Source organism: Corythoichthys intestinalis, chromosome 17 (assembly GCF_030265065.1).
Source record: "Corythoichthys intestinalis isolate RoL2023-P3 chromosome 17, ASM3026506v1, whole genome shotgun sequence".
Taxonomy (NCBI): Eukaryota; Metazoa; Chordata; class Actinopteri; order Syngnathiformes; family Syngnathidae; genus Corythoichthys; species Corythoichthys intestinalis.
In genome coordinates, this window is record NC_080411.1 from 31,650,977 (window position 1) to 31,677,046 (window position 26,070).

Sequence of the window (26,070 nt, forward strand, 5' to 3'; positions counted from 1 at the left end):
GTAATATAACAAGGGTCTTGATGCAGAAATCGCAGACATCGAGGAGTGGTCCAGATTTTCATTTTCATATAGTTACCCTTTTAAACGTTTTTTTTTTTTTTTTTTTTTTTTTTGAGTCGATTATTTATCATCTAAAATATTGGGGAAAATGCGACAGTAACGAAAAAAATACAATTAAGCGATAATTTTGAGGTAGATATCTGTGACTTTTTTACAGACGCTAACTTTTCATTGTGTCGTAATTTGTGTAAAAGTTTAAAATATGCGAGTGGATAATTTTTAAAGTCGTTTTTTTAAACTAAATATTAGACATCAATGAATGATTCTAAGATATAAATGATAGACATTTCGAATAATAAATATGATTACTTACCTTCTTTCTTTAGGTTGAAACAAAAGCGGTTGCGCGACGTCTGTAAATGGGGGGTTCCAGGGTAAAACGGACAAATTAAAAATAGTTCGGGGACTTAATGCGCCATGAATCTGCTATGCCAGCATATAGACGTATTGTTCAGACACAACTGTCCTTTTGTCTTAAAATACAGCAGTTTATTTTAAAGAGGGCTGCAAGAGCAGAAACTGCTTTTTCAGCCTTGTGTTTTCCACCATATATAATGCATGTATGGGTACAGTATATACTATAGCTATACTTCTATAGCGAGTGTAAAGATTTAGCCATATGACTTATTTAGTTAATCTTGTACCACTCTTCACAAGATTTCTCTGCATGGGGCTTATAAACAGCTTTTGTTTTTTGTGGGAAATCAATAACAGGCAACACATAAGTCTATATCTTTGTGTGTAACCCTCAGAGGGGGACACACTGTGTGCATGAACACACAAACATACACGCGCAAGCACGCCATGCATGCACACGCATACGTGCGCGTGCACGTAGGCGTCTGAGGTGTGTTTAATAGGCAGGCAGGCCAATCTCATTTTGTGATTTTTCATGACTGCTACTGCTAAATTAAAAATACAAACGTGCATTAAAACGTCTGAGCGAGTATTACTCACATAAGAATATGGAATGCAAGTCAAGAAAAACCACAAAATTTACAAACACAAATATTTTATATGCTCACTTTTGCTAAATAAATATTAAAATTGTACCAAAAATATGTACTATTGATTGAGATGAGGAAAGCACAGGGGAGCGTGACAAATCATTGACAATTCACTGTGTTGGTCCGAGGTGACCGAGTGGTCACTGCTCTTCGAGTTTACTTGTGAATTTGGTCTTAAAATGGCATTTCAACTGTGCACATTTATTTAGGCACATTGTCTGCACTGCCGACTCCAATATAATACCGCAATCACTCCAGCATACACAAATCTATAAGCTCTATTCATATCCCCGCATGGCTTAAACCTTTCAAAGTATTAAAAGCTGTCCAGCATCGTCGATGTAAGAGAAAGGATGACGACAGACGCGCTTAATAACACCACATAAGCAGGACATTTGCATGCGGATAACACGCGAGGACAATAAAAAAGGATTATTATAATACTCGCATCTATGGCGGATGCGTTTAGCTGCCACACTATAAGTGTGCAGCTTGAAATTGAATTGTTGCCTGTGGTGCACTTGTGCCGGGAAGTGTTCTATATTTGCCTGCACAATTGATTAGTTATGATTTGCAATATCTGTTGCTGTTTTGATGCCAGAAATGATAAGACACGCACTGCTGAACATCCACCCACAAGCAGTCAAGTATACAAACATATTAAATTATTGTTTTTAATACAAATTGCATTTTTTAAAATTTTAAAATAAAGTCAAACGTCTAAATATTTGAAATTAAATCGGGGATGGCATGCGCATGCATACAATGTAAATATGAGCAGCAATATACTGTAGCTTGTCATCTAGCGCCTCTTTCCGCCTACCACTCCTATTTTTTCAGCTCCTATATCACCCGAGGAACTAACAGGAAATGGTGTGTGTGTTAAAAAGCTGGATGTGCAATAAGAAAGCCACACGAGGTCGGCTAAATTGTGCAGAAATACGCTGATAAAGTCAGAGTACAATCGGCGATGTTTAGCTGTAAAATTGGTGAACAGAGCTCCGAGGTCCGAGCGGCAGTGAGCGAACAACTAAGCCGGGCAAGAGCGTCGCTTCCTCGGCTTGGCTCGCCTCGCTCGTCCCGCTACGTCTCACTAAACTCGGTTTTGACATATTCACACCATACGGAGCGACGGATTGACTGACTGACTGCCTGACTGGCTGACGCTTGGGATCGTTTCACATGCATTTTTTAAAAATACCCTTTCCCCTTTTTCCCCCTGCTTTCTTTTGCCGTTTTCCAAACACCTTTTTATAAGTCTCCAGCCAGATTCCCTCCACCCGGACCTGTTAAAACCCCGCCCCCGTGGTGCCTTACAATTGGTCCGAAAGCGTCAAAGAGCCAATCAAAGGGAGTCGCTACAACACATCCATCCTGCGTGAAGCCCCGTGGGCCACAGAAGGCGCTAGGAAAATCACGGAGCTGGGACCTTACCACACTCTTTCTCTCTCTCTTTCACTCTCCTCCTCCTCTTCTTCTTCCTCCTCTCTCTCCTCTCTCGAGCGACTTGTTTCTCCGCAGACGTCCTTCCCAGAAATGCGCGTGAAGGCGAGAGAACGTCCGGCGTGTGTGTGCGTGCGTGCGTAAAGAGGCGCGACGAAGTGCTGAGCCCGTCGAGACAGGACACAGAGGGGAGGCTCCGAAAGCGGGGGAAATACCTCGCAACACGTCGCCGAGAAAGTCAGCCAGGAGGGACCAGGTTTTTGCTTCCTTTTTTAGGGGGTCTTCATCTCCTTTAAACGGGAATGGCGACGCAGTGAAGAGGAAGAATGCATCGCTGTATACTTCATTGACGCACCCGAGCTGGTTCGTGTGTGTGTGCGGCAAACTCTCAAGTGCAGCCGCTCTTTACTTCATGGAGAACATCTTCGCTTTTTGATTTTTAATTCCCCAACTCCCCCCACCCCACCCCCGACACAAACACACGCACACACACACAAAAAGAATAGTGGACTCTCGGTGGATGCTTGAAGTTTGAAGGAGGACTTCTTGAACATTTGCCACCCCCTCCTTCTCCTCGTTTTTATCCACAACCGCGTCCAAAACACTCCAAGCCTACACATCCGCACTGGTTGCAAAGCACTTGGATGAACTTCCTGATGAGAGATCCAGTCATCCAGGGCTCGAGTATGGCATATCATCCGTTTATACCTCACCGGGGTCCGGAATTTGCCATGAGCGCTATGTTGGGCCACCAGCCGCCCTTCTTCCCGGCTCTGGCGCTGCCCCCCAGCGGTTCGCTCTCGCTGCCGGGAGCCCTCGGCAAGCCGATCATGGATCAGCTGATGGGGGGAGCGGCCGACTCTGGACTGCACTTTTCCTCGCTTGGCCACCAGGCCGCCGCGGCAGCCGCAGCGGCCGCTCACCTCCGACCACTCAAGAGCCTGGAGCCCGAGGAGGAAGTGGAGGACGACCCCAAAGTGCACCTGGAAGCCAAGGAGCTTTGGGAGCTCTTCCACAAGAGGGGCACCGAGATGGTGATCACCAAATCCGGAAGGTGAAGCTCGCTTTCCTGCTTCTTTTACATATTCGAGTTCAAACACCACGGGTTAGAATTCGGTTTTCGGGGGGGGGGGAAATGCATAGACTCAGGTTCCCTTGCTTTATAACCAATTGCTAAGACAACTGTAATTATAAAAAAAAAATGTTTAACTGAATAAAAGGTGAAAATTAAAAGCAACGCACCAAAAGTTTCTATTACAGTTCATTAAATAAATAAAAACATGAGATATTTAATATGTTCAATCGTTTAAAAGGGGGGATTTGCCCTGCAGTAATTAAGCCCCCAGTAAAGCCTTGTGTACACACATTAAAACACACGCACGCATACACACTGATTTTCTCCTTGTAATCCCATCATTCATTTCCCTAAAACTTTACACCAACAGATCGCACCTTCGTAAGTGTGTGTGTGTGTGTTTTCTACAAAGTCGTGCTTCATCAAAATAAAATTTTACAAGTCAAAAGCGTGTATTTATATGTTGAACATGCTCTCGTCCATCTTCATTGATAGCACATTTTTATAAATGTCTAATCCAAACGTATTATTTGGCATTAAATCCACTCCCCAAAATGTTTTTGGATGTCAAGGCGGATGTTCCCCCCGTTCAAAGTGAGGTGCACGGGCCTGGACAAGAAGGCCAAGTACATTCTCTTGATGGATATCGTGGCGGCGGACGACTGCAGGTACAAGTTCCACAACTCCCGCTGGATGGTGGCAGGGAAAGCCGACCCCGAGATGCCGAAGAGAATGTACATCCACCCGGACAGCCCCGCTACGGGAGAGCAGTGGATGTCCAAGGTGGTCAATTTCCACAAACTCAAGCTCACCAACAACATCTCCGACAAGCATGGATTTGTAAGTTCTACTAATGTATGTCCTTTTTACTATTTCCTACTTTTATTTTATTTCTTTTGTTTGCACAATCAAGTATTATTTTATTATAATGTTTTAAATATACTTCACTATTATAGAGGATTAAAATAACAAATATGTTATTTATTTTTGAGCCACAATATTAGACACAACAGCAACAATTCTTATGAATCCGTTCACGTGCTTTTGCATATTATAATTTAATTCAGAGCAACAAAGAGATACTGATCACATTATTGGACAGCACAATTCAATGAGAATCACTTCACGTGGTTTTGCATATATAATAATACAAAGCCTCACTATAGCCATGAGTAAAATGTTTTCGTGTGAAACCTTTGGTCTTAATAAAAAATACACAAATTCACGATCAAAGAATCCTTCCTGTACTGTCTAACATGCATGTATTCAGTCATTTCTGGATTTAACATTTGAAGTCTCTAATATTGTGGTACATTCTGCCAAAAGCAACTGTGTAACAATATACACTTTCTGTATTTTGATAGCGTGCACTTGCATTAAAACAACATTTTGTTCACAGGATTAAGGTTTGATAACAAGGGCAGTGTGTTTATAGATTTGCTGGTGTCCGTTATGTGTTTGCAGACCATTCTGAACTCTATGCACAAATATCAACCTCGCTTTCACATCGTGAGGGCCAACGACATCCTCAAGTTGCCCTACAGCACCTTCAGGACTTACGTGTTCCCTGAAACCGACTTCATTGCAGTGACCGCTTATCAGAATGACAAGGTAAACAAATGGGAATGAAAGGGAATAATATTAATAATACAAAAAAGCCCCTTCCTCTTTGTTTGCTTGTTGCATCCATTCGAGTGCATCCGTTTTGTTTTCATAAAAAATGAAAGACTTGCAAAGCTGTGGTGAGGAATGTTGCAAGTTATCATGGTTAAAAAAAAAATTAAATCACGTGGAAAGGATTTGGTAGTGGCACATACACGCTCATACACACAAGCACTCTCTCTCTCACTCTCTCTCTCAATCACTCTCTCAACCACTCCGGTTCGCTCTCTCTCTCCCTGCATGTGCAAAAAAAAAAGTTGGGGGAGGTTGAGAAATGGGAGAGAAAAAAGAAGAAGGGCAACGCTCTGCGCATGAATGGAGAAAGAGAAAAGGCTTTTCGTGTCACACTATACGCTGTGTGCATGCTTGCGTTTGTGTGTGAGTGAAATCGAATGTATACATCTGAAATGATGTATTTTTAAGTTAAGAGATTTTATATTAAGAAGGAAATTATCACAAAGTTTGAAAAATCACACTGCAAGGGGAAAAACGTTCACATAAACGCCAAATGAGAAACATTCTTTCATGAGGCATGCTTGCATTCCTGTTTTATTTTATGGCTGTGCTTTCTTTTATATCGTTGAACACCCCCTCCAAAAAGTGTCAGTTTAGTGGATCCTTATACATTTGTCAATAAAAAACGAAAACACTGACTTAGACGCTTTTTAAATGTTATTCATTTATTTATTTTACAGATAACACAGCTTAAAATCGACCACAACCCATTTGCCAAAGGCTTCCGTGACACTGGCAACGGTCGACGGGAAAAGAGGTAGGCTAAATCAACAACAACACAACAACACGGAGAAATAATAATCGCGTTAGTTGGATTAAAACGCGTCAAAGCGTCCAAATTGAGCCTGGGGGCATGTTGCTCTCTTACTGCACGCTGTAAAACGTTGCTGCTATATGGAGCACATTTAATTAATTACCTCGCATTTTACCAGCACACTCACAAGCGGGCGTTTATTGCAAAAATATAAGGCGAAATGGAAGCGTAGCATTTGTATCCATGGTAACGGAGCTTTCTTCCAGCCATTTTTTTTTTTCTGTTTTTGTTTTGTTTTTACGGAAATGTGAAGGCAATTTGTGTTGCGTGCCCAGGAAGCAGTTGGCCCTGCAGTCCATCCGCTCCTACGAGGAGCAGCAGAAGAAGGAGAACGGGGCTTCAGACGACTCCTCCGGGGAGCAGGCCCCCTTCAAGTGCTTCGGGCAAGCTTCCTCCCCTCCCGTGTCCACCGTGGGGCCCCCACACCTGAAAGGTACTCAGCCGTGTGTCTACATTTGGGCCAATGTTTAAGTGGCTGGATTATGTTTTGGGGTGTTTTTCTATAGGAAATGCATTGCCCCAAGTGTGGCAGTGCGTTTATTTCGATTATATATTGGTCTAGAATAACTTTTGCATACTTAAGTATACGAAATATTTATGAAAAATCCAAACATTAAAAATGCACAAAGATAGTATACATCTGAGCTCCACTGTGCATGCCACTTGAAAGGTACTCAGCCGTGTGTCTATACATTTGGGCCAGTGTTTAGGTGGCTGGATTATGTTTTGGGGTGTTTTTCTTATATGATATTCCTTTCCCCAAGTGTGGCAATGCATTTATTGCAATTATATACTGGTGAAGAATAACTTTCGCATACTTAAATATACGAAATATTGATTCAAAATTCAAACATTAAAAATACACAATAACTATACATCTGAGCTCCACTGTGCATGCATGCCCCAATAGATTTTATTTAATCATAGGGATAAAAATTTTGCATATCAAACTCAATTTTTGTGACGTAGTTATGGTTATTATCACATGTGTGTATTTTTCATTATCTGTTTTTTGCTCGGGTTTGATGCAAACTGACATCTTTGAAATGCTGATGAATGCCTAAAAGTTCTCTAGTTCTTGCCAAATTATTAGGTACACCTGCACATTCAAATCTACTGCTAGAGCACCATTAAAATTCCGCTCATGCAAGGTACGTGTATGAAACTTTAAAACACATAAATGTGACAAATTTGAGACTATAGCTAACAAATTATACGACGGTGAACGCACATATATCGGTTTCTTAAAAGCTATGATTTCTGTACATTCCCCTATTTACCACAGAGCGCACGTGCGCTACAAAAACCAATCGGTGATATATGAAATAAATACCTTAATTAACCAAATTCGATTCATATAGGTAAATAAATACTGGTTTAAATAATCTTCCTAAATTTTCGTGCATGGGACACAACATTATGGTAAACGTACAAGACTAATTAAACTGTTTTTTTGCATTTTTTCTCAGTTTATTTTCCACTGTGGATAATATCAGAAGCATATTAATCTAGTCAAGATTGTGCTTGTTGTAAATTGTGAGACGGTTCTAATATTTTGCTTCATAGTGCCTAAACACTGGAGCATTCAAAGAATAAAAAGGCTTAAGATTTCAACCTAATTTCGATTACAATTGTGTAATTACGATCAGACAGACTCACGCCACATAAAGTCCTCAATTTCTGCTCTATTGATTATTGATCATTCAATGAGGAATTGTCTCATACAACGAGTGCAATAAAATTTACAAAATAAAAATGGCATAGAAATGAAGAGCTGAGGGTTGATTTACGCGCAACAAGTTATAAAGCACTACGTGGGATATTGAATTTCATCTAAGCAAGAAAAATAAACCAGTACACGATGAATTTATGGTTGAAAATGTCATCTGGTGTTTAATTTATGGTTTATAAATACAGCAACGGGCAAAAATAATTTGTGGTGCAACAACAACAATAAAGTCTAACGACAAATGGAATCACCATAGAAAATAACTTGTGCGGATTAAATGAAATGAGTATATGTCAAAAGAGGGAAATGGTGAATTATTATTTTTTTCTTGTGAAAGAAGACAACTTTGAATAATCATTCCTCAACTGTTTATATAATAACGTTTTAAACCAGACAAATTATTATTAAGCAGATGTTCGCGTTAGCCTTGGACCAGCTGTTTATTAATTGTGGCGCGGGATTCGAGAAGATGTCAAATTATGTTTGTTTGTTCCATTTTCGGAGGTGCAGACTTTTGTGACAGCGACGAAGACAGTGACGACGAGAGCAAAGACGGCCACGTCAAGGACGGTCCAGACTCCAATAAAATCACCACCACGACAGAGGACGGCAAAGAGCACGATGCGAGCCCCGCCAAGGGCCATTTGTTAGGAGGTGGTGGTGGCGGCGGCGGCGAACCCCCCGGCCGAACCCGAGACGGCAGCCCGACAACTGAGCGAGGCCGGGCGGACTCTCGACAGAGCCCTATCACCGTCATCTCCAGCACTACTCGCTCCGGGGAGGACGTCAAGAGCCCGAGCTTGGACCCGACGAAGGAGGAAGAGTGCCGGCCGCCGGGCAAGGACGCCTTCGTGCCTTTGACTGTGCAGACAGAGGGCGCGCACATGGGTCATCACGGCCATATGGCGAACTTCGGATTTCCCAGCGGCCTGACAGGACAGCAGTTTTTCAACCACTTGGGGGGCGCGCACCCGTTCCTGTTGCACCCAGGCCAGTTCAACATGGGCGGCGCCTTCACAAACATGGCAGCGGGCATGGGGCCCCTGTTGGCCGCCGTTTCCACGGGAGGGGTGAGCACCATGGACACCAGCAGCATGGCGTCCTCCCCTCAGAGCCTGGCGGGGGCGCCGGGCCTGCCGTTCCATCTGCAGCAACACGTCTTGGCCTCGCAGGTAAGGGGGAAAAAAATCTTCTTTGAGGTTAAAAAACTATCACTCCCTCTTTACAGCATGTGAGTACATGTTTTTATGTTATGTTTTCATGTAAACACAGTGTTCTGAGTAGAGTGCAACAAGTACTCTCGGGTCACTTCTTTGGGTACACTTATGTGTTATTTTAATGACAAGGTGTAGCAATGGAAAACAATGATGCATGCAGGCAAAACATTACTCTCAACTCACTAGTCACAAAACCAGGCACACATATTCTACGAGAGCACAAAAGGTGCATCGAAAATGACTTTGACTAAATGTTCATATAAAATTATACAAATACTGAAATTTAACACTGAAAAGTAGCAATATTCTATAGGGACAGAAATGACATTTTAATTAGTAAGTCACTGATGATGTATTGGTACATTAGCCTGATTTCAGAGAAGACTGCGTGAGCTCCATTCACGCTGTGATTGTGAGTTCAAACAGTTGTCCATCTCTGTGTGTGCCCTGTGGCAGACTGATGACCAATTCAGGGTGTATTTCATCCCATTTCAGCTAGGATGGACTACAGCACCCCTGTCACCTTTCTGAGAGTATGTTACATAGGAAATGAATATATAAACATATACACTAGGGGTGGGACTAATGTGTTAATTGCATTTATTCATAAATCTTCAGCGCTGCTTATACTCATGAGGGTCTCAATTAATTAATTACAAAAGATTAGTAAAAAAATTTAATATAGGTTGTGTTAGCGAAACGGGCCCTTTAAACAACACTGAACCTTTGTCAGTGCACGATTTTCCCATACACCGATTAAACTGACGCTTCAGTACAGTTACCATAGTATAGATATGCGATTAATGACCACATTGATTAAAAAATGTGGGTTTGTATAAATGAACACATTGTGCTGGTCTTTACATGTAATTCACCCATAACTCGATGGGTTGTGAGGATGTTTTGAATGAGTGTTGTTGTGGAGCGGTACTTCCGGTTTTGTGTTTCCTCTTCCGTGTGGCATGTACTTTGGCAATGCAAAATATTATTCATTTCTACCGTTGGCAGAGAAACAAGTAAAATTCATTCCTATTGCCAAAATAATATCAGTTTTGGTAAGAAGAGCTTATTTCAGTTTATAAGTTGCCAACAAGTATGTGACAATATTGGACCAAGAATAGGTATGGTAGCATGGTCACTTGCAAAATGTGCAAAATGGCTATTTAACGTCAAGGCTCTTATAGGCTTAAGACCAGCATATTCTTTTTCTACTGTTTTCTATTGAATTGTAATTAAATGCAGTTTTTAAGAGTTAATAACATTCACGCCTGTGTATATTTTTTGATTCCATCAAAAAGTTGACAAATACTGAAATTTAACACTGAAAGGTTACAACTTTCCTCTGTTAGTTTTTTTTTCATTGGGTCAAAAAGATGCACCGTGTGGGTTACACATACTTTACATACATACATACACACTTTAAAATTTGTAAAAAAAAAAAAAAAAAAAAAAAAATTAAAATAATAATTTTTAAAAAGTGAACTACAGTAAACACGGGGTCTCCCAGCGACCCACTTCAATTGATTAAAATGTGATTAATGAAAAGTTGGTAAATTAATAAGCCTCTAATTAATTGGATTAGTTTCTGTAATCAAAGCCCATCCCTAATACACATACATACATGACACATTAAGTAATGTTGGGTACACCTGTGATTCAACTCTAATACCTTCATAAAATACAACCTCTAAAAAAACAGCAAAATCTGCCCTACATAACGGTCAGCTCAAAATGTTGTTAATTGAACAAAATGATTGCTAAAACCATACACCATTTTGCTCCTGTGGCTCAAGGTGATCAACATATTCCAAACAGGTACCGCGTCAGTTCGACATATTGTCCGACACATCGTCAAGGCATCTCGGTCGAGTACAGACGTGAGGAATTTTAATACGCATTAGAAATTCTTGAACTTAGACAAAGCTGTTTACACTCTGCTGCAGGCCGTTCTTTGCGTTTGTGCTGATACTTGGTTACGGGACGTCGTTTTGCTATGCAAGTTAACCTCTGGGTGTGTTAATATGCGCTGATAAAACTGTGTGACTCTCCAGAAGACAGCACGCAACTTTGTTTTGATCCACGCGTGCAATGGTGTAGGCTGCCAGGGCCCGGGGGCAAGACTGTTACTGCGCCCCCAATAACCCTTAGACGGTTGGCACTCCCACAGTCAATTCCGCCAGTCCAATTTTTACCCCTTTAACCTCCAAGCGTATAAAGAAAAAGACTGACACAATCAAAGTGGAGTGTTTTTAATCAGCACATTCAATAACATGATTGAGATTTACATGAAACTCTCCCTCTATTGACAGTATTGCTTACTCTTGTCTGGTGTAGAGCTCTTGATGCCGATTAAGAAACATTGGCAACTATAGCAAAAACAGAAGAACACTGTACATGTGCAATTTGAGGATTAAGTGAGTCGGAAACAATAAAAATTGTACATACCCAATTTAAGGATTATGAGAGTGATAATACATTTGCAAACAGCAATTTCCATGAATCAGTCGCTGAGTATACTAGAAAGCAGCTTGGGTGTAGGTTTGAGAGATGTACAAGATATATAAATACTGAAATCAGGAGAGGCCAGGTTTAATGTGGTGACCTGCTCCCTCCATCTTCAATTCACGGTTCATTAATCTTTTGCAATGAAAGTACATTATCATTATTATTGCTCAGAAGCAAGTTAGCAACTTCAAAGGTGGGATGTAATTTGTCATTATGGCTTGACAGAAGTAGGCTACATAAATATGACGTGAAATAAAATCACTGGACACTGACGCCATCTTCTGCAGATCTAATTACATGTCAGAGAAACCACCGAACACAAGGAGGGGAAAAAAAACAATCAGAGAAAGCAGACCTGACCTTTGACCCCAAGATGCCAAGAACGAAAGAAAAAAAAAAGATTTAAACATCTTTTACTTGTTTTTGCTTTGAAGTAGATGCTAAATGAAGTTGAAGAAGTTGACACAGATTAGCGACAATTGACATCTATGGTAAAAATAAATAAATACAAGTATTGAGGTGGCTTTGATCAGGTATGTGCCGTATTTGGTACAAGAGGCATTAAAGGGTTAAGATTTCAACTATTTGTTGTGCTCTTTAATTTTTATAAAATTTAAAAGTTACTGTAACACTGTTAGAAAAAAAGATGCATTTCACATAAGGTTCCCACATGAGCAGCAAACTATTGACACCTTGTGAATCATAACTTCTGTTCATGGGTGGTTGTTTTTCCTTGGGCACGTTGACCAAATTAGAGGCGGGATGAGAGTCAACCAAATTTTTTTGTTATTTGTCAAGTTAATAAAAGAAAAAAGTGTGCGTTTTTTGTATTTTCTGATTGCAAAATCTTCCTTTAACAGCTGCGACAAATAACTAATTTGGCAGACTTAACGTTCCCATCTTTTTTTGTCATTGGGTCAAAAAGATGTACCAGTTGTGTTATTTTGACCGAAATAGTGGAGTAAGCTATTTTTGGGGGGTGGGGGGGTCATATTAACCCTGTTTGACCTGGCACTTTGGTTAAAATGAACTGTAATTTGGATGTTTTGAACCCAGCTGTATTTAAGAGTATTCTGCTTTCCAATGTTTGTTTAGTTTTTTTTTCTCTCTCTCGCTCTCTCTAACCCCCCCCCCCACACACACACACACATAGAAAGCGAGTGACTTTGTATCAACATTTATAATAATACGAATAGCTTCACATTTACATATTTTCTTGTTAAGCAGTAACTATCGATTTAATTCAATTTGTATATACGATAGATGTCCAATACATTTTATCTGGAAAATGGATTGGACATCTATTGCTGTCAATGGCACTGAAACATGAGCATTCACTTCCAACCCTACTAGTTTAAATGGATTGGATGTCTGTCTCAATCAATGGCAGCGAATGAGTTAATTATATTGACGTGGACCTTTTTCACGATTATGTGGCACTCCCTGGAGGCGATAATGCTGTAGCATTTGCATATATAGTTTTTCCTAATGAGCCAGTGGCTCTGGAAATCTGTAATATGGTCAGGGTTCTGATCACTGCAAGTGTGTCCCCAGACATGGCCACACAACGTGGCATCCATTGTCAATGATGGCTTGGGAAAGTATGAAAAACATAAAAATTTTCTCACACACACACACACACACACACACACACACACACACACACACACACACACACACACACACGACAGAGTTGCGACTGCATGGATAGGAAGGGAATGCATTGAAGTCGACTGCAAAAGGATATTAACGTGTTTCCAAAAACAGTGGACTGAAACTACTTAATAGAGTTCCACCACAAGCGTCAGAGGGTGGGGCATAGTTTTTCTCAGGCTAAGGAAAACATCTGAATAAAAGGTGTCAGATGAGGATTTGTGTTGTCAACTTTTGTCAACAGAGCGACAGATCCTTTTGTCTGGCATTAATCATAAAAGTGTGGAGGAGAAACATATTTATGAAAGAACATAATTAGGGTTGTGCTGTGTGAGTTGATATGACATTGGAATTTTCTTTCACTTGAGCATTTTGAATAACATTTGCTAAGTTGCTCGCCGTTGGCCCCATTGGGTGAGGAATTGAGAGCCATTGATTAGCAGAAGTGAATATGACTGAATTGAGCAACATTATACTGTATTTGGGAAAAATTACTAGCAATCTGACACTTCAACTGAATCAAATTTCCATTCAACAGTGTGGCATTAAGACAAAAAACTGTTGATCTGCTATCTGGTGTTTATCCAGATTTAACCAAACTGTGTTCCATTTCATTTGGGGAAAAACACGCATGTGATATCTGATTTTTATCCAATTTCCAGGAAAAAAAAAATGTATCATGGGGGGGAAATGACCTTGATAAGAAATCTGATTTCAGCCGACTTACAGAAAACTTTGAGTCAGGGTGGGGCATGGGAAATGTCATTTAAAATTGTGTTGCATAAGGAGGTTAGACATTTAATGTCAAAATAAGTATGAATCTAACTGAGACACACAATATGTCAGTAAAGGTGTATTATTTCGTGTTGATTTTCCTTAATTGAGGTACTCTCCAATGACATCCAGTACTGACGACACTGTGTACATTTTTGTATTTACTAAATTTATTAGCAAAATAATACCATACTTGAAAGATTATATATGGCAGACAACACTCAGGTGACTTGAAGTTCTGCTCCGAGACCCCCCCAATTTGGCCAAATTTCAAAATTGTCCTATATTCATGCATGTGTGATACATCATTGGAAAGCTTAAAAGCTCAATTTTCTGGGGGGAAATTTGTTTACCCCTAAACCCTAACTGGAAGTGAGAGCATGAGAGAGATTAATTAAAGACACCATGATTCTAACGGGATATTATCGCATACTTACCTTGTTTCGATCCAAAAACTCAATAGCATGTATCAAAGAGTGTCGAGATACAGCTGTGAATGGCCACAGCTGGACTTTTTAGGGATTTTATGGGTGAAACATGGTAATATAACAAGGGTTGCGATGCAGAAATCGCAGACATCAAGGTGTGGTTGAGCTTTTCTTTTCATATATTTACCCTTTTAAACGCCCCCCCCCCCTTCAATTTTTCTTTGTTTGGATCGATTATCATCTAAAATATTTGAGAAATTACGACAGTAACAAAAAAATACAACTAGGTGTTAGTTATGAGCGTGACCTATTTACACTTTTTTCCATTGTGATGTAGTTTGTTTAAACGTTTAAGATATACAAGTAAATCATTTTTAAAGTCTTTTTTTTTTTTTTACTAAATATTAGACCTCAATTAATGCTTCTAAGCTTAAAATGGCATTTTGAATCAAAAGCCGTTGCGCAGTGTCTGTAAACGGGGGGCTCCAGGGTAAAACGGACAAATTAAGAATAGTTCGGGGGCTTGATGCCTCATGAAACTGCTATGGCAGCATAAAGACATATTGTTGTATCAATCACAACAGTTCTTTTGTCTTAAAATACAGAAGTTTATTTTAAAGAGGGGTGCAAGAGAAGAAACTGCTTTTTCAGCCTTGTGTTTTCCGCCATATGTAATATTATGAATACATATAGTGAATCCAAATAGATTATGCTTTTCAAGTACCATCATATTTACCAATTTTAAGATCCCAGAGTTTTACCCAGATTCCATTGAAAGAGTTCAAGATTAATGTTAACAATGCAATTATTTGTTTATGTAAATTAATCATATCGTAGGTGAATGTTAACTACAAGTGAACTGCACTTAAAATGTATTATAAATGTTTAGAAAGTGAAAAAATATATGGGGAGGAGGTTGTGTAAAAAGATTTTTCCATTTGCTAAAAGTGCTATTATAATGTGAACTTCAAAGTACTAGTAAAAGTACTTTGCATTCAGAGTATTAGAAAAACTAATTGAATTGATAAGAACATTTAAAAAGGTAAAACAGCTGTTTCCATCAATACAAGCTTCATTTTATTCTGTACTCAAACAAATGAACTGTATAGGCAACTTTAACCCCTTCTAGCCTAGTGTATCACATTTGATACACTCAGAATTTCATTGTTTTGAGACTAATTTAGAATTTTGAAATTAAAAAAAAAAATGATGGATGCAAGTCAAAACATGCATCTGCAGGTTCCATGAGAAAAAAAAAATCTGGATTTAGCTAGGGTTATAGATAGGGTTATAGATATTAGAGCGCTTATTACACATATTTTGATTTTTCTTTTTCAACAAATTTGAAAAAAGTACCATTAGGACCTTATTTTTTAAGTTTTGGGATTCTCTGACAATTGCTTCATGTTGCAGGCATTAAGGGGTTTTAACTAAAAGCGCTAAAAGGCTGCTGTATATCTGAAAAGTTAAAATTTGTTTTAAAGCAATTTATTTTAAAATATATTTCTATATTTAATTCAGTGATTCTTTCGAGAATACTACTAAAAAAGCTCACTTATAAACAGCCACTGCATGCGTTGAATAACAATATTTGCACTGTTTAACAAATCAGAATGTTCATTTGACTCTTAACATGAAAGTTGCCAATATAAGACGAAAGGCTGATGTTTCTTTCTTTTTGTGTTGCTTGTAGGGTCTGGCCATGTCCCCCTTCGGAAGTCTGTTCCCCTACCCTTACACGTATATGGCGGCAGCCGCAGCAGCCTCCTCGGCAGCAGCCGCCTCGTCCTCCTCCTCGTCCTCTGTGCACCGGCATCCCTTCCTGAACGCGGTGCGCCCTCGACTCAGGTACAACCCCTACTCGCTCCCCATGACGGTACCGGACAGCACGCTACTCAGCACGGCCGCGGCCGCCGCCGCCTCGGCCATGGCACCCCTGGGGGGCGACTTGAAAGGGGACGTGCTGGTCCCGGCCAGCCCGGTGTCAGCCCTCGACTCCACGTCGGAGGTGACGAGTCGCTCGGTGTCACCCAAATTGTGCGCGGAGAAGGAAGGCGCCAATGAGCTGCAGAGCATCCAGCGCCTCGTCAGCGGGCTGGACTCGAACCAGGACAGGTCAAGAAGCGGATCGCCCTAAATAGGAGGACCCCCGCCCCTCCTCTTTTAACACACACAATCTTTTTATTTCTAATTTACATTTTTGAGGCGTCCAAATATCTTGAATGAAAACGGAGGACATTGTTCAGCAGGTTTTGAAAGGAGAGAAAATTCAAGAGAAAAAAGAAACAATGTTTTAGTTTCTGGAATGCACTTTGGTTTAATACTCATCTGATATGTATCGTTTTTTTCTTTTTAAATTAAAAAAACAACAACACTTAACCTGTCATTTTTTTAATACCGTACAAGTATTGAAACTGAAAAGTGGTCATGGGTGAGACTTAATCAATTGAAGTTGCTGCTGTCTCCAAACTGCATACACGATGTTTTTTTTATTATTATTATTATTGTTGTTGTTTTATTATTACTTCCCAGTATGCACTCTGAATTTACACTTTTTGATTTCCACTACCAGTGAACATAACCTACCTGTAAAACTGCTGTATTTTCTTGTACAATTGCAATTTGAAAGAATTGGCCGAAAGCGTTGCATGCACGACTCTTCATCTTCCTCATCATCATCCTCCTTCTCTGATCGTGAATGTTCTTTAATAAGAGAGGGAAGGAAAATAGGTTTTTCTTTTTAATATAAGACGACCACAAATTTTAAATTGAAATACTTGTTTATATTTAGTTTTTTCTTATTCCAGAAACAACTCTGGGTAGAAAAAAAAACAGGCCCAAGCGTAATGTTCAACAGGCAAAGGGAAGCAGAAAATCTAAAGTAGATATCACAAAAAATAAAAGTAAATGAAAGGTAGAATTGAGTCTACATGTACATATGAGTATATAAAATATTTATGTATAATTATTTCATATTGTTGCGTGTAAATAAAAAGTAGTTTGTCCTAGGGATCTGTTGTTAATTTATTGTGGATATAACTGTGTAATGATAGTTTGTGGCTATTATCCTTCTGTTGCCATCTACATTTATTACCCCCCTCTTGTCTAAATCTTAAAATATGGATTTTATTCCTCCCTTAATATCCACTTAGTTACTCACACTCATGTGCCATTGTATTTTTCACTTGTTGTCCGTGCGTGTGAGCGTTTGTGTGGACATGCGTGCGTGCGTGCGTGCGTGCGTGTGTGTGTGCGTGTGTGTGTGTGTGCGTGTTTCTCTTTTCAACGAATGAAAAAGGCGACCTTAGACACACCGCAAAAATGGCTTGAAAACACCTCCTTTTTTTAAATATTAAAGGAAAAAAATCACTTTTTTATTATTAGAAACGCAAAACAAATGTTAGAGTTTGACAAAAAGTGGATTTTTTTCTTTTACGGAAATGTGTAAACCTGGTCGTTTAAAGTGCCGTATAATCTAAAAAAATATGAAGGTTTCTTTCTCTCATTTTTGTTTGTTTGTGTTTCTTAAATTGGGTTATGTTGTAATCGGATATAAAGTCTAGTTTACAACATTGACATTGTGTTCATGAAAGTTTCAATAAAACGTTGAAATGCTCGTTTTGATCTGTCATTCTACATCACGCATGCACTCATTACCACTTGTGTTTAAACTGAGCTTGGTTTATATTATTATTATTATATTTATATTAGCGTGCCTTGGTAGAATATTGAAACAGTTTCACCTAATTATTTACAATTCATTTCCAATTAAACGAGTGTAAACGCGCCCTACGTAACGAATGTCTTATTTTAAAAATCATATAAGGTACATATGCTTCGGAGCTGTTAAAAAAAGTAAACTGACATATATTTCAATGTCATCACAGTGTAATTTGAGCAAACAAACTCGAGGTCGACAAAAAACGCGTTGTGAATGTGGACGAGAATGTGACATTGAAAAAGCAAAAGCTGTCCTCTCGTCTTTTTAATGGCTTCAGCTCGGAGTCAAGGGTTTATCAGGTGCCTATCTTTATGTGTATACCGTCTGGTTAATGTGCAGCGAGGCTGGCGCTAGGGGACGGCCGCAAACACGACGCGCTCCGTCTGAACTGAGGCCCGCCCGTCCGAACTTATTGCTCACCTGGCGCCCCTCTTGCGCGCATATCTGCACTTTATTGCGCGACAGGCGGCCAAGCGTCTGCAGTCGGCAGCCCTCGCGGATCTTATTCCTACAAGGCTTGTGCGAATACACCAATGAGTGTGTGCGTGTGTATATGCGTACACTGTGATTGAAAAGTTAAATCCCTGTTTTAAAGTACTTGTATTTTATTTCAGAAGTATAATTCTTACCCCGCAAAAAATCAACATGCGAAGAACGTGTATTTATGGAGTCTTATTTAAAATTTGATATGGGCGCCAAGCATTAACCACCAGTTATTCTCAAGTCGCCAGTGAACCGCATTAACTGATTTAACACGGAACTTTTGTGGGAAAATTTTCAATTAAATAATCAGTTTGAAAAGAAAACAAGACTATAAATCATGAAACATACACTAAAAAATTGAGAAAAAATATTGCAAAATATGCATAAATTATATAAGTATTCTGAAATAGGGAGTTACCTTTCAATCAAGTCTACTAGGTATATATCTCAAAGGTTCAATATTGCACTCTAGATATCACTTTATTAAGGTTGTCTAATATAAGAATTATCTATGGCAACATAGTTCTTTATACTGTAACAAACTAAATTTCAAAGCAAAATAACTTAAGTTATATTACTAATAACTAAAGTTCACATTTGTTCACGCAATTCAGAATTCATTTGTTAGCTCAAACCCTTGTTGAAATAATGTATATAGAATATACAATTTGACATTGAAGTAACTTGTAATCCTTACTTAACTCACAAAATCTGGCCGATCATGGCCGGGAAGTGTCAGATGCTCTTTGTGAGCAAACATGCTGTCCAGCGACAACTTTTGGTTCGTTGATCCTAATTGGAGCCTGTGGAGCCTCAGGTGGGCATCCTCCACAATGGACTGTTGCTAATATTTTGGCAAAAGGTAATCTGTGAATCAAAAGTTTGGTCAAATTACCTCGTTTTTCAAAGGGTAAAAAATGATTTCCCCCCCACAATATAATTTCTACCTGAGATCCACACTTTGAATCAGAGTGTATCCATAGTACTGTTCCACGTGACCACGACATTTTGATTTGAAATGAGGCAACCAAAATGTTAGACATGGTATGCACATCTTAGTTCTGTGTGCACCGCTGTACAATTAAACAGCGTTTAAAATTTAAAAAAAAAAAATTTTTTTAATAAAAATACAAAACTGGACATCATGATCCTCTATTATAATTACGGTCCAAAAACCTAGTTTCCTGTAGCGCCAATTAGTAAGAACAAGTAAAATCTACTGCGCTCCACTGTCATTTTGCACCAAGTGTGTCAGTTAGGACAACCCAACCGGGCTAGTCCAACAGGTTGTGCCTGCTCTGGTTCAATTAAATGACGGGTAGGTGGCGCCATCTGGTGGATATTATCACATTTTCTGTGTCCATGGTTAGGGACGTTTAAGAGGTACAAAAGCTGTTTTGGGATATAGAACTATTACTGTTCAGTTTTAAGTTATATCATCATCCGTATGAGTTTTAATTATGTACATCACTTTTTTTTTTTGCTGCAATTCTTCTTAAAAATCCATAGAAATCGGCCGAGTTGCCTATACAATCATACCGTGTAGTTATGACAGCGTATAGAATCGTGTGTAATAGGGTGTAATAGTTCAATATAGGTCAATCCGTACCATATGACAGAATCGTGAGAAAAAAAGTAATTAGTAATACAGTGTAATATAGTGTAGTGTCATACATAGGTGCAGTATACCACGGATCATTATTATCATTATTATTATTATTGCATGATACAGGATGCAGCATAAGCAGCATATTATTGAAAGGTATGGTTGTATATAGTACAGAATAGGTCATTAAAGGAAGCCAAAGTAATGTAATGGAATGGAATGGAATGGTACAGCTTACAATAGTAGTGTACTATAATGGTGCTGGACAGTTTTATTATCTTGATACAGTAAATACTGTACATTTTGTAGTATGCTATATTTTAGTATAAGTGACCTGAGTGACTCAACTTGGAAGTGTTTTTTTTTTTAAGTTCGCCTAATCGTTTGCTTTGATGTGTGATTTTAGGTACGAGTACTGTATCGCGTTGATGACCTCAAGCTTCACTTCTTAACATGCATCACTTTAGCTGAACAATTTATTTAAAAAACAGCTTCATATGGTGTATTGAAATTATTACAGCATATTTAATGTGCCTTGTGATTGGCTGGCAACCGTTTCCAGTTGTACTGTACTCAACCTCTTGCCTAGTCAGTTGCTGCAATAAGCTCCATGCCCCTGGCAACCCTCATGATGATAAGCAGTATGGAAGGTGAATGAATGAATACATATTGTATTTAATTAGATTATTAGTGTATGTTTTTATCAAGTGAAATATTAAAAAGCGCCTTTTTCCCCTCATTGAAAAACACTTATTTTTGTTATGTGCAGGGCAGAATATATTCATGGCGTGTCCATTTATTTCAATTGAATTGTATTTGACATACAAGTGTTCTGAGTTACGAGCGTGAATAAAAACCTATCTATCTGGACTGGCCGATTTTCTCAATTTTGGCCAGGTCACTATCCCATCCATGAATATTGCAGTAAATTATACAGACTACCACAATACGCACTACAGTATGTACTGAAGTAGTAGTAGTTAAGCACTCCGTTGATGTGGATTAGCTCTTTGCCTCTCTAATGTGTATGTTAAAACCTGCGGTGTATGAAAACCACGCCATAGATCATAGCATGTGCGGACTCGTCAGATCTATTACTGCAGTCATGCCTGATGGGAGCTCGTTGAGAGACTGTTTGAAACATTTGTGAAGGGTTCAAGTGCACAGATGGCAAACACTATCGATGTGCACAAAGGCAGATGGTAAACAATGGACTGGAGGTGCTGAATGTAAAGTCTATGAGTGGTGGCGCCTTTTAATCTGCAGCCAGGAGAACAGATACAGCTTACTGTCCCGGAGCCTATGTATTGTTACATGACAGAGATTATTGTTATCGTTATTTTATATTACATGAGTGCAGTCCTGCCGGTATAATCTCACTGCTAGTCATTATGAGAGGAGTGCAAGTGATACTGATGGCAGATTTGTGTAAAAAGACAAACAAACAAAAAACACTTTCATCACTTTAGCGGATGTTGTTTTAAATGTGCATTAAACCTCAATCTCCTCTCAAACAGTTGGACGGATGAAATTATCCGTGAATAAAAACACTTGATTGTAATCTGCTGTATTTTCCCTCTTGCTGCTATTGTGGAACCTACATGAGGGTATATTATGGTGGTCCTCTACATTGTGTGAATAATAAAAAGTCTGCACCACCTTGTTCAATAGGACAGCTTTAATGAAACAAAAATACAGTAAATCACCACCTTTTCCACCCATATCGTAGTAAGTAATCCTTTTCGTGAGGGAGAGTAAATTAAAAACAAACTGAAATGTGGTTGTGCACGTCTTCATATAACTAAAAAATTCATTCAAAATTAACCAGTCACATTTTACCTCAGGTCATGTCACTTGTTGTGGAGTATTCAAAGCCGTAACATATCATCACAGCAAATTTAAATTTGTACATGGAAGCGTAACGTTTGAAAGCCAACGGTGACATTGCAATCGCAACTGTCTTTTGCCCAAAGGATAGCGCTGTTGCGTCCACAATCAGGGATTTTCTTTGCTAATTTTTGGAGTTTTGAATGAATTTTTCACAGTAAATGGAGGCCTACAGAGATCAAACTCATCCAAGAACACTTCTAGAAACAAAGTACAACTGGGTAAAATGTTTATATAAGTATAGATTTTGGCGCTCCTGGTCCCACATATAAAGCATAAGGTGCATCTAACTATAAACTAAGCCCACCAAATCTCACAATAAAATGGTATGTGCTCATATATAAAGCAGACTATTTTTTGTCAAAATCTGCCCAGCCATTTGGGAGTTTTTCTTTTTCTTTCTTTCAGACTTGTCTCGTGTTAGCGACTCGGCACTCTCTGTGCGTGGAGGGCGAGACACGGGATTAGATAACCCAGACATTACATAATTTTTTGGTCGGCATCGGCAACTAAATAAACAACACATTTCCAAAGATTTAAAATGTGCTCTCTTCTTCGGTCCTAAGATTCAGTAGTAAATTAATTTCGTTATGTTTCCAGTTTAATTTTGCTATTTTTTCAGTTTGCCATGTTGACGATTGCGATGTTTGTTTACGCTTTTCGTCTTACTGTGAAGAAAGAGGAAATGACGATCGGCCCGCCATGATATTTACATCATCAGTCTTCGCACTGTGACCGAGGAATTTACAGGCTGCTTTCATGCATATCACGTCCCGGTAAAGTCCCAGGCATTATAGTAGGATGTGACCTGGTTAATGTCCGTGTCATCTCCGTGTCAGTCATCCTAAGAAATTGCTTTCAGACATAAGGGCTATAGAGTTCAGCGTATGTCTGAAAGGAGCTCATGATGCTACGTTTAACCGACTAGTAAAATACGAAACCTTTAATTATGAGTAGGAGGTTAAACGCTTAAATAACTTGTTGCGCACATCCCTAGTCCATACAGGCCCTTCTAAAAAAATTTGCATATTGTGATAAAGTTCATTATTTTCTGTAATGTACTGATAAACATTAGATTTCATATATTTCAGATTCATTACACACAACTGAAGTAGACAAGCCTTTTATTGTTTTAATATGATTTTGGCAAAAAAAAAAGTCAAAAAACACCAAAAATCCCTATCTCCAAAAATTAGCAAAGGCACTCTAAAGAAGCTACTAACCTAATCATCTGAATCAACGAATTAACACAAAACACCTGCGAAAGATTCCAGAGGCTTTTAAACACTCCCAGCCTGGTTCATTACTCAAAACCGCAATCATGGGCAAGACTGCTGACCTGACTGCTGTCCAGAAGGCCATCACTGACACCCTCAAGCAAGAGGCTAAGACACAGAAAGAAATTTCTGAGCGAATAGGCGGTTCCCAGAGTGCTGTTTCAAGACACCTCAGTGGGAAGTCTGTGGGAAAGAAAAAGTGTGGCAGGAAATACTGCACAACCAGAAGAGGTGACCGCACCCTGAGAAAGATTGTGGAGAAGGGCCGATTCCAGACCTTGGGGGACCTGCAGAAACAGTGGACTGAGTCTGGAGTAGATACATCCAGAGCCACCGTGTACAGGCCTGTGCTGGAAATGGGCTACAGGTGCCGCATTCCACAGGTCAAGCCACTTTTGAACCTGAAACAGCGGCAGAAGCGCCTGACCTGGGCTACAGAGAAGCAGCACTGGACTGTTGCTCAGTGGTCGAAAGTACTTTTTTCAGATGAAAGCAAATTTTGCATTTCATTCGGAAGTCGAGGTGCCAGAGTTTGAAGGAAGGCTGGGGTGAAGAAAATGCCAAAATGCCTGAAGTCCAGTGTCACGTACCCACAGTCAGTGATGGTCTGGGGTGCCATATCAGCTGCTGGTGTTGGTCTACTGTGTTTTTATCAAGAACAGGGTCAATGCAGTGAGCTATCAGGAGATTTTGGAGCACTTCATGCTTCCATCTGCTGAAAAGCTTTATGGAGATGAAGATTGCATTTTTCAGCACGACATGGCACCCGATCACAATCCCAAAACCACTGGTAAATGGTTTACTGACCATGGCATTACTGTGCTCAATTGGCTTGCCACCTCTCCTTACCTGAACCCCATAGATAATCCGTGGGATATTGTGAAGAGGAAGTTGAGAGACACCAGACCCAGCACTGTGGATGAGCTTAAGGCCGCTATCGAAGCATCCTGGGCCTCCATAACACCTCAGCAGTGCGACAGGCTGATTGCCTCCATGCCAGGCCGCATTGAGGCAGTCATTTCTGCAAAAGGATTCCCGACCAAGTATTGAGTGCATAGCTGATATAATTAATTACAGGTTGAATTTTTTTGTATTAAAAAACACTTTTTTTGTATTGGTCGGATGAAATATGCTAATTTTTTTAGATAGGGATCTTTGGTTTTTCTTGACTTTTTTGCCAAAATCATCAATATTAAAACAATAAAAGGCTTGAACTACTTCAGTTGTGTGTAAAGAATCTAAAATATATGAAAGTCTAATGTTTATCAGTACATTACAGAAAATAATTAACTTTATCACAATATGTTAATTTTTTGAGAAGGACCTGTATATTGGTAACCTAAACTGAGAGAATTTACTCTAAATTACATCATATTGGGCATTCTAAGGGGCCCTATCTTGTAGGCACAAAATGGTTTAGTCTGCTGACAGTGACATATTCATACTTTTTTACCTTAAATAATTACCCCCACACCCCTCTTTTTTCTTTTCTCACACATCTCTGTCATTGGCATGGATGGGGGCCCACTGAAATTGGGAGTGTACAGGCCCCAGAATTTGGTGCCACGTCCCTGTTCATGCCCCTCCATATTATGCAAAAAGTGGAGAAAATATGGCGCAAAAGTAATATACCAAGAACTTAATGTCCATCCAAAGTTAATGAAAATACCAGAGGAAAACAGCCTATGGAGGCTGCCAAAAGATGCCAACAGCAAGATTCAACAGCAAGAATGCAGCAAGAATGCATAGTAAATTTTGACTGCTTAGCAGGAAAAATGTGCTATGATCTGATAAAAATAAAGTAGTAATATAATTAAATTGGAAAAAATAACCAGAACAGTAGTAATAACAAGAATAAATGTATAACTAGTATTGTTACTAATTCCAAGAATCCAATGGCTATACTGTAGTTACATATAAAGAATGTAAAAACAGAAATGATAAAAAGTAAAATCAACTACACAGGCCCTTTAAATATGTAAATCCCAGTCATTAAAAAGTGAATATGAAAAAAATAAAAAGATCATTTGAAGCAAAATTGAACAAAGGTGGGAAATCCATGTGTGTTCTTTCATGGAGCACTAGCACATTCTAGTGTCCAGTAACCGCTACTACAGTGAAAAACAGACGTGTGTGTTGAATTAGTTTTAAAGTAGTGAGTTCAAAACGACACCATCCAAGATCAAGATTTGCCCGAGTCCGGAACTTGCCTAGAACAAGTCCAAGGCTATTTTCCTTGCAGTGCATTCTATAGAGAATGACGCACGTGACTACTTGATGTTGTACGATGCTGTCTCAAGTTTAACTTTATTACAACATTGATGAATTATGTTTAATTGCTTTGATAAAATTAAAGAAATGCGATAAAGAAATCAGAATTTTAATGTCATTTGACGAATCGAGAAAAAAAAAAAAAAATAGAATGTGCATAACATGCCCCTCTTACCTGGGCAACAAACAACAATATAGTGCAACAAAACACAGCCTGCATTTATAAAAGAAATAAATAAAAGAGCACTCTTTTGAAAAAGTATATAATCGGAGTTTACGTACTTGCATAAAAGCAATGGGTGTTCAATATCGATCTCATTAAACGACTCATCACAGAGTATGCTCCCGCTGAATTAATGTCCTTGGTTTGCTGATTGGTGAAGTTGCCTGTCATTTTTATAGCCCTTTCCTTCACTGTCTTAGTGCGAGAGGCATGTATTTGA

At 39.2% G+C, this 26,070-nt stretch overlaps 1 protein-coding gene across 4 annotated transcripts; it reads left to right on the plus strand.

Annotated features, from left to right (window-relative positions):
* The first annotated feature begins 2,431 nt into the window (after positions 1-2,431).
* tbx3a (T-box transcription factor 3a) lies at positions 2,432-17,998 on the plus strand. 4 transcript variants are annotated; one of them, XM_057818354.1, is made up of 7 exons: positions 2,432-3,564; positions 4,158-4,440; positions 5,050-5,196; positions 5,943-6,019; positions 6,352-6,509; positions 8,310-8,977; positions 16,076-17,998. In XM_057818354.1, the coding sequence occupies exons 1-7, from the start codon at positions 3,155-3,157 to the stop codon at positions 16,517-16,519; spliced, it is 2,187 nt and encodes a 728-aa protein (XP_057674337.1). In that variant the 5' UTR covers positions 2,432-3,154; the 3' UTR covers positions 16,520-17,998. The 4 variants fall into 4 exon arrangements, with proteins under 4 accessions (XP_057674337.1, XP_057674340.1, XP_057674338.1 ...); XM_057818357.1 differs by having other exon boundaries at positions 4,158-4,425; XM_057818355.1 differs by having other exon boundaries at positions 2,433-3,564; positions 8,316-8,977.
* Positions 17,999-26,070: the final 8,072 nt, after the last annotated feature.

Bases quoted from the DNA above. Each gene is read 5' to 3' on its own strand.
- tbx3a (XM_057818354.1), top strand. From the start codon at position 3,155: ATGAACTTCCTGATGAGAGATCCAGTCATCCAGGGCTCGAGTATGGCA. The intron at 5,197-5,942 runs GTAAACAAATGG...TTTATTTTACAG, and splicing joins CCGCTTATCAGAATGACAAG to ATAACACAGCTTAAAATCGA. The intron at 8,978-16,075 runs GTAAGGGGGAAA...TGTTGCTTGTAG, and splicing joins AACACGTCTTGGCCTCGCAG to GGTCTGGCCATGTCCCCCTT.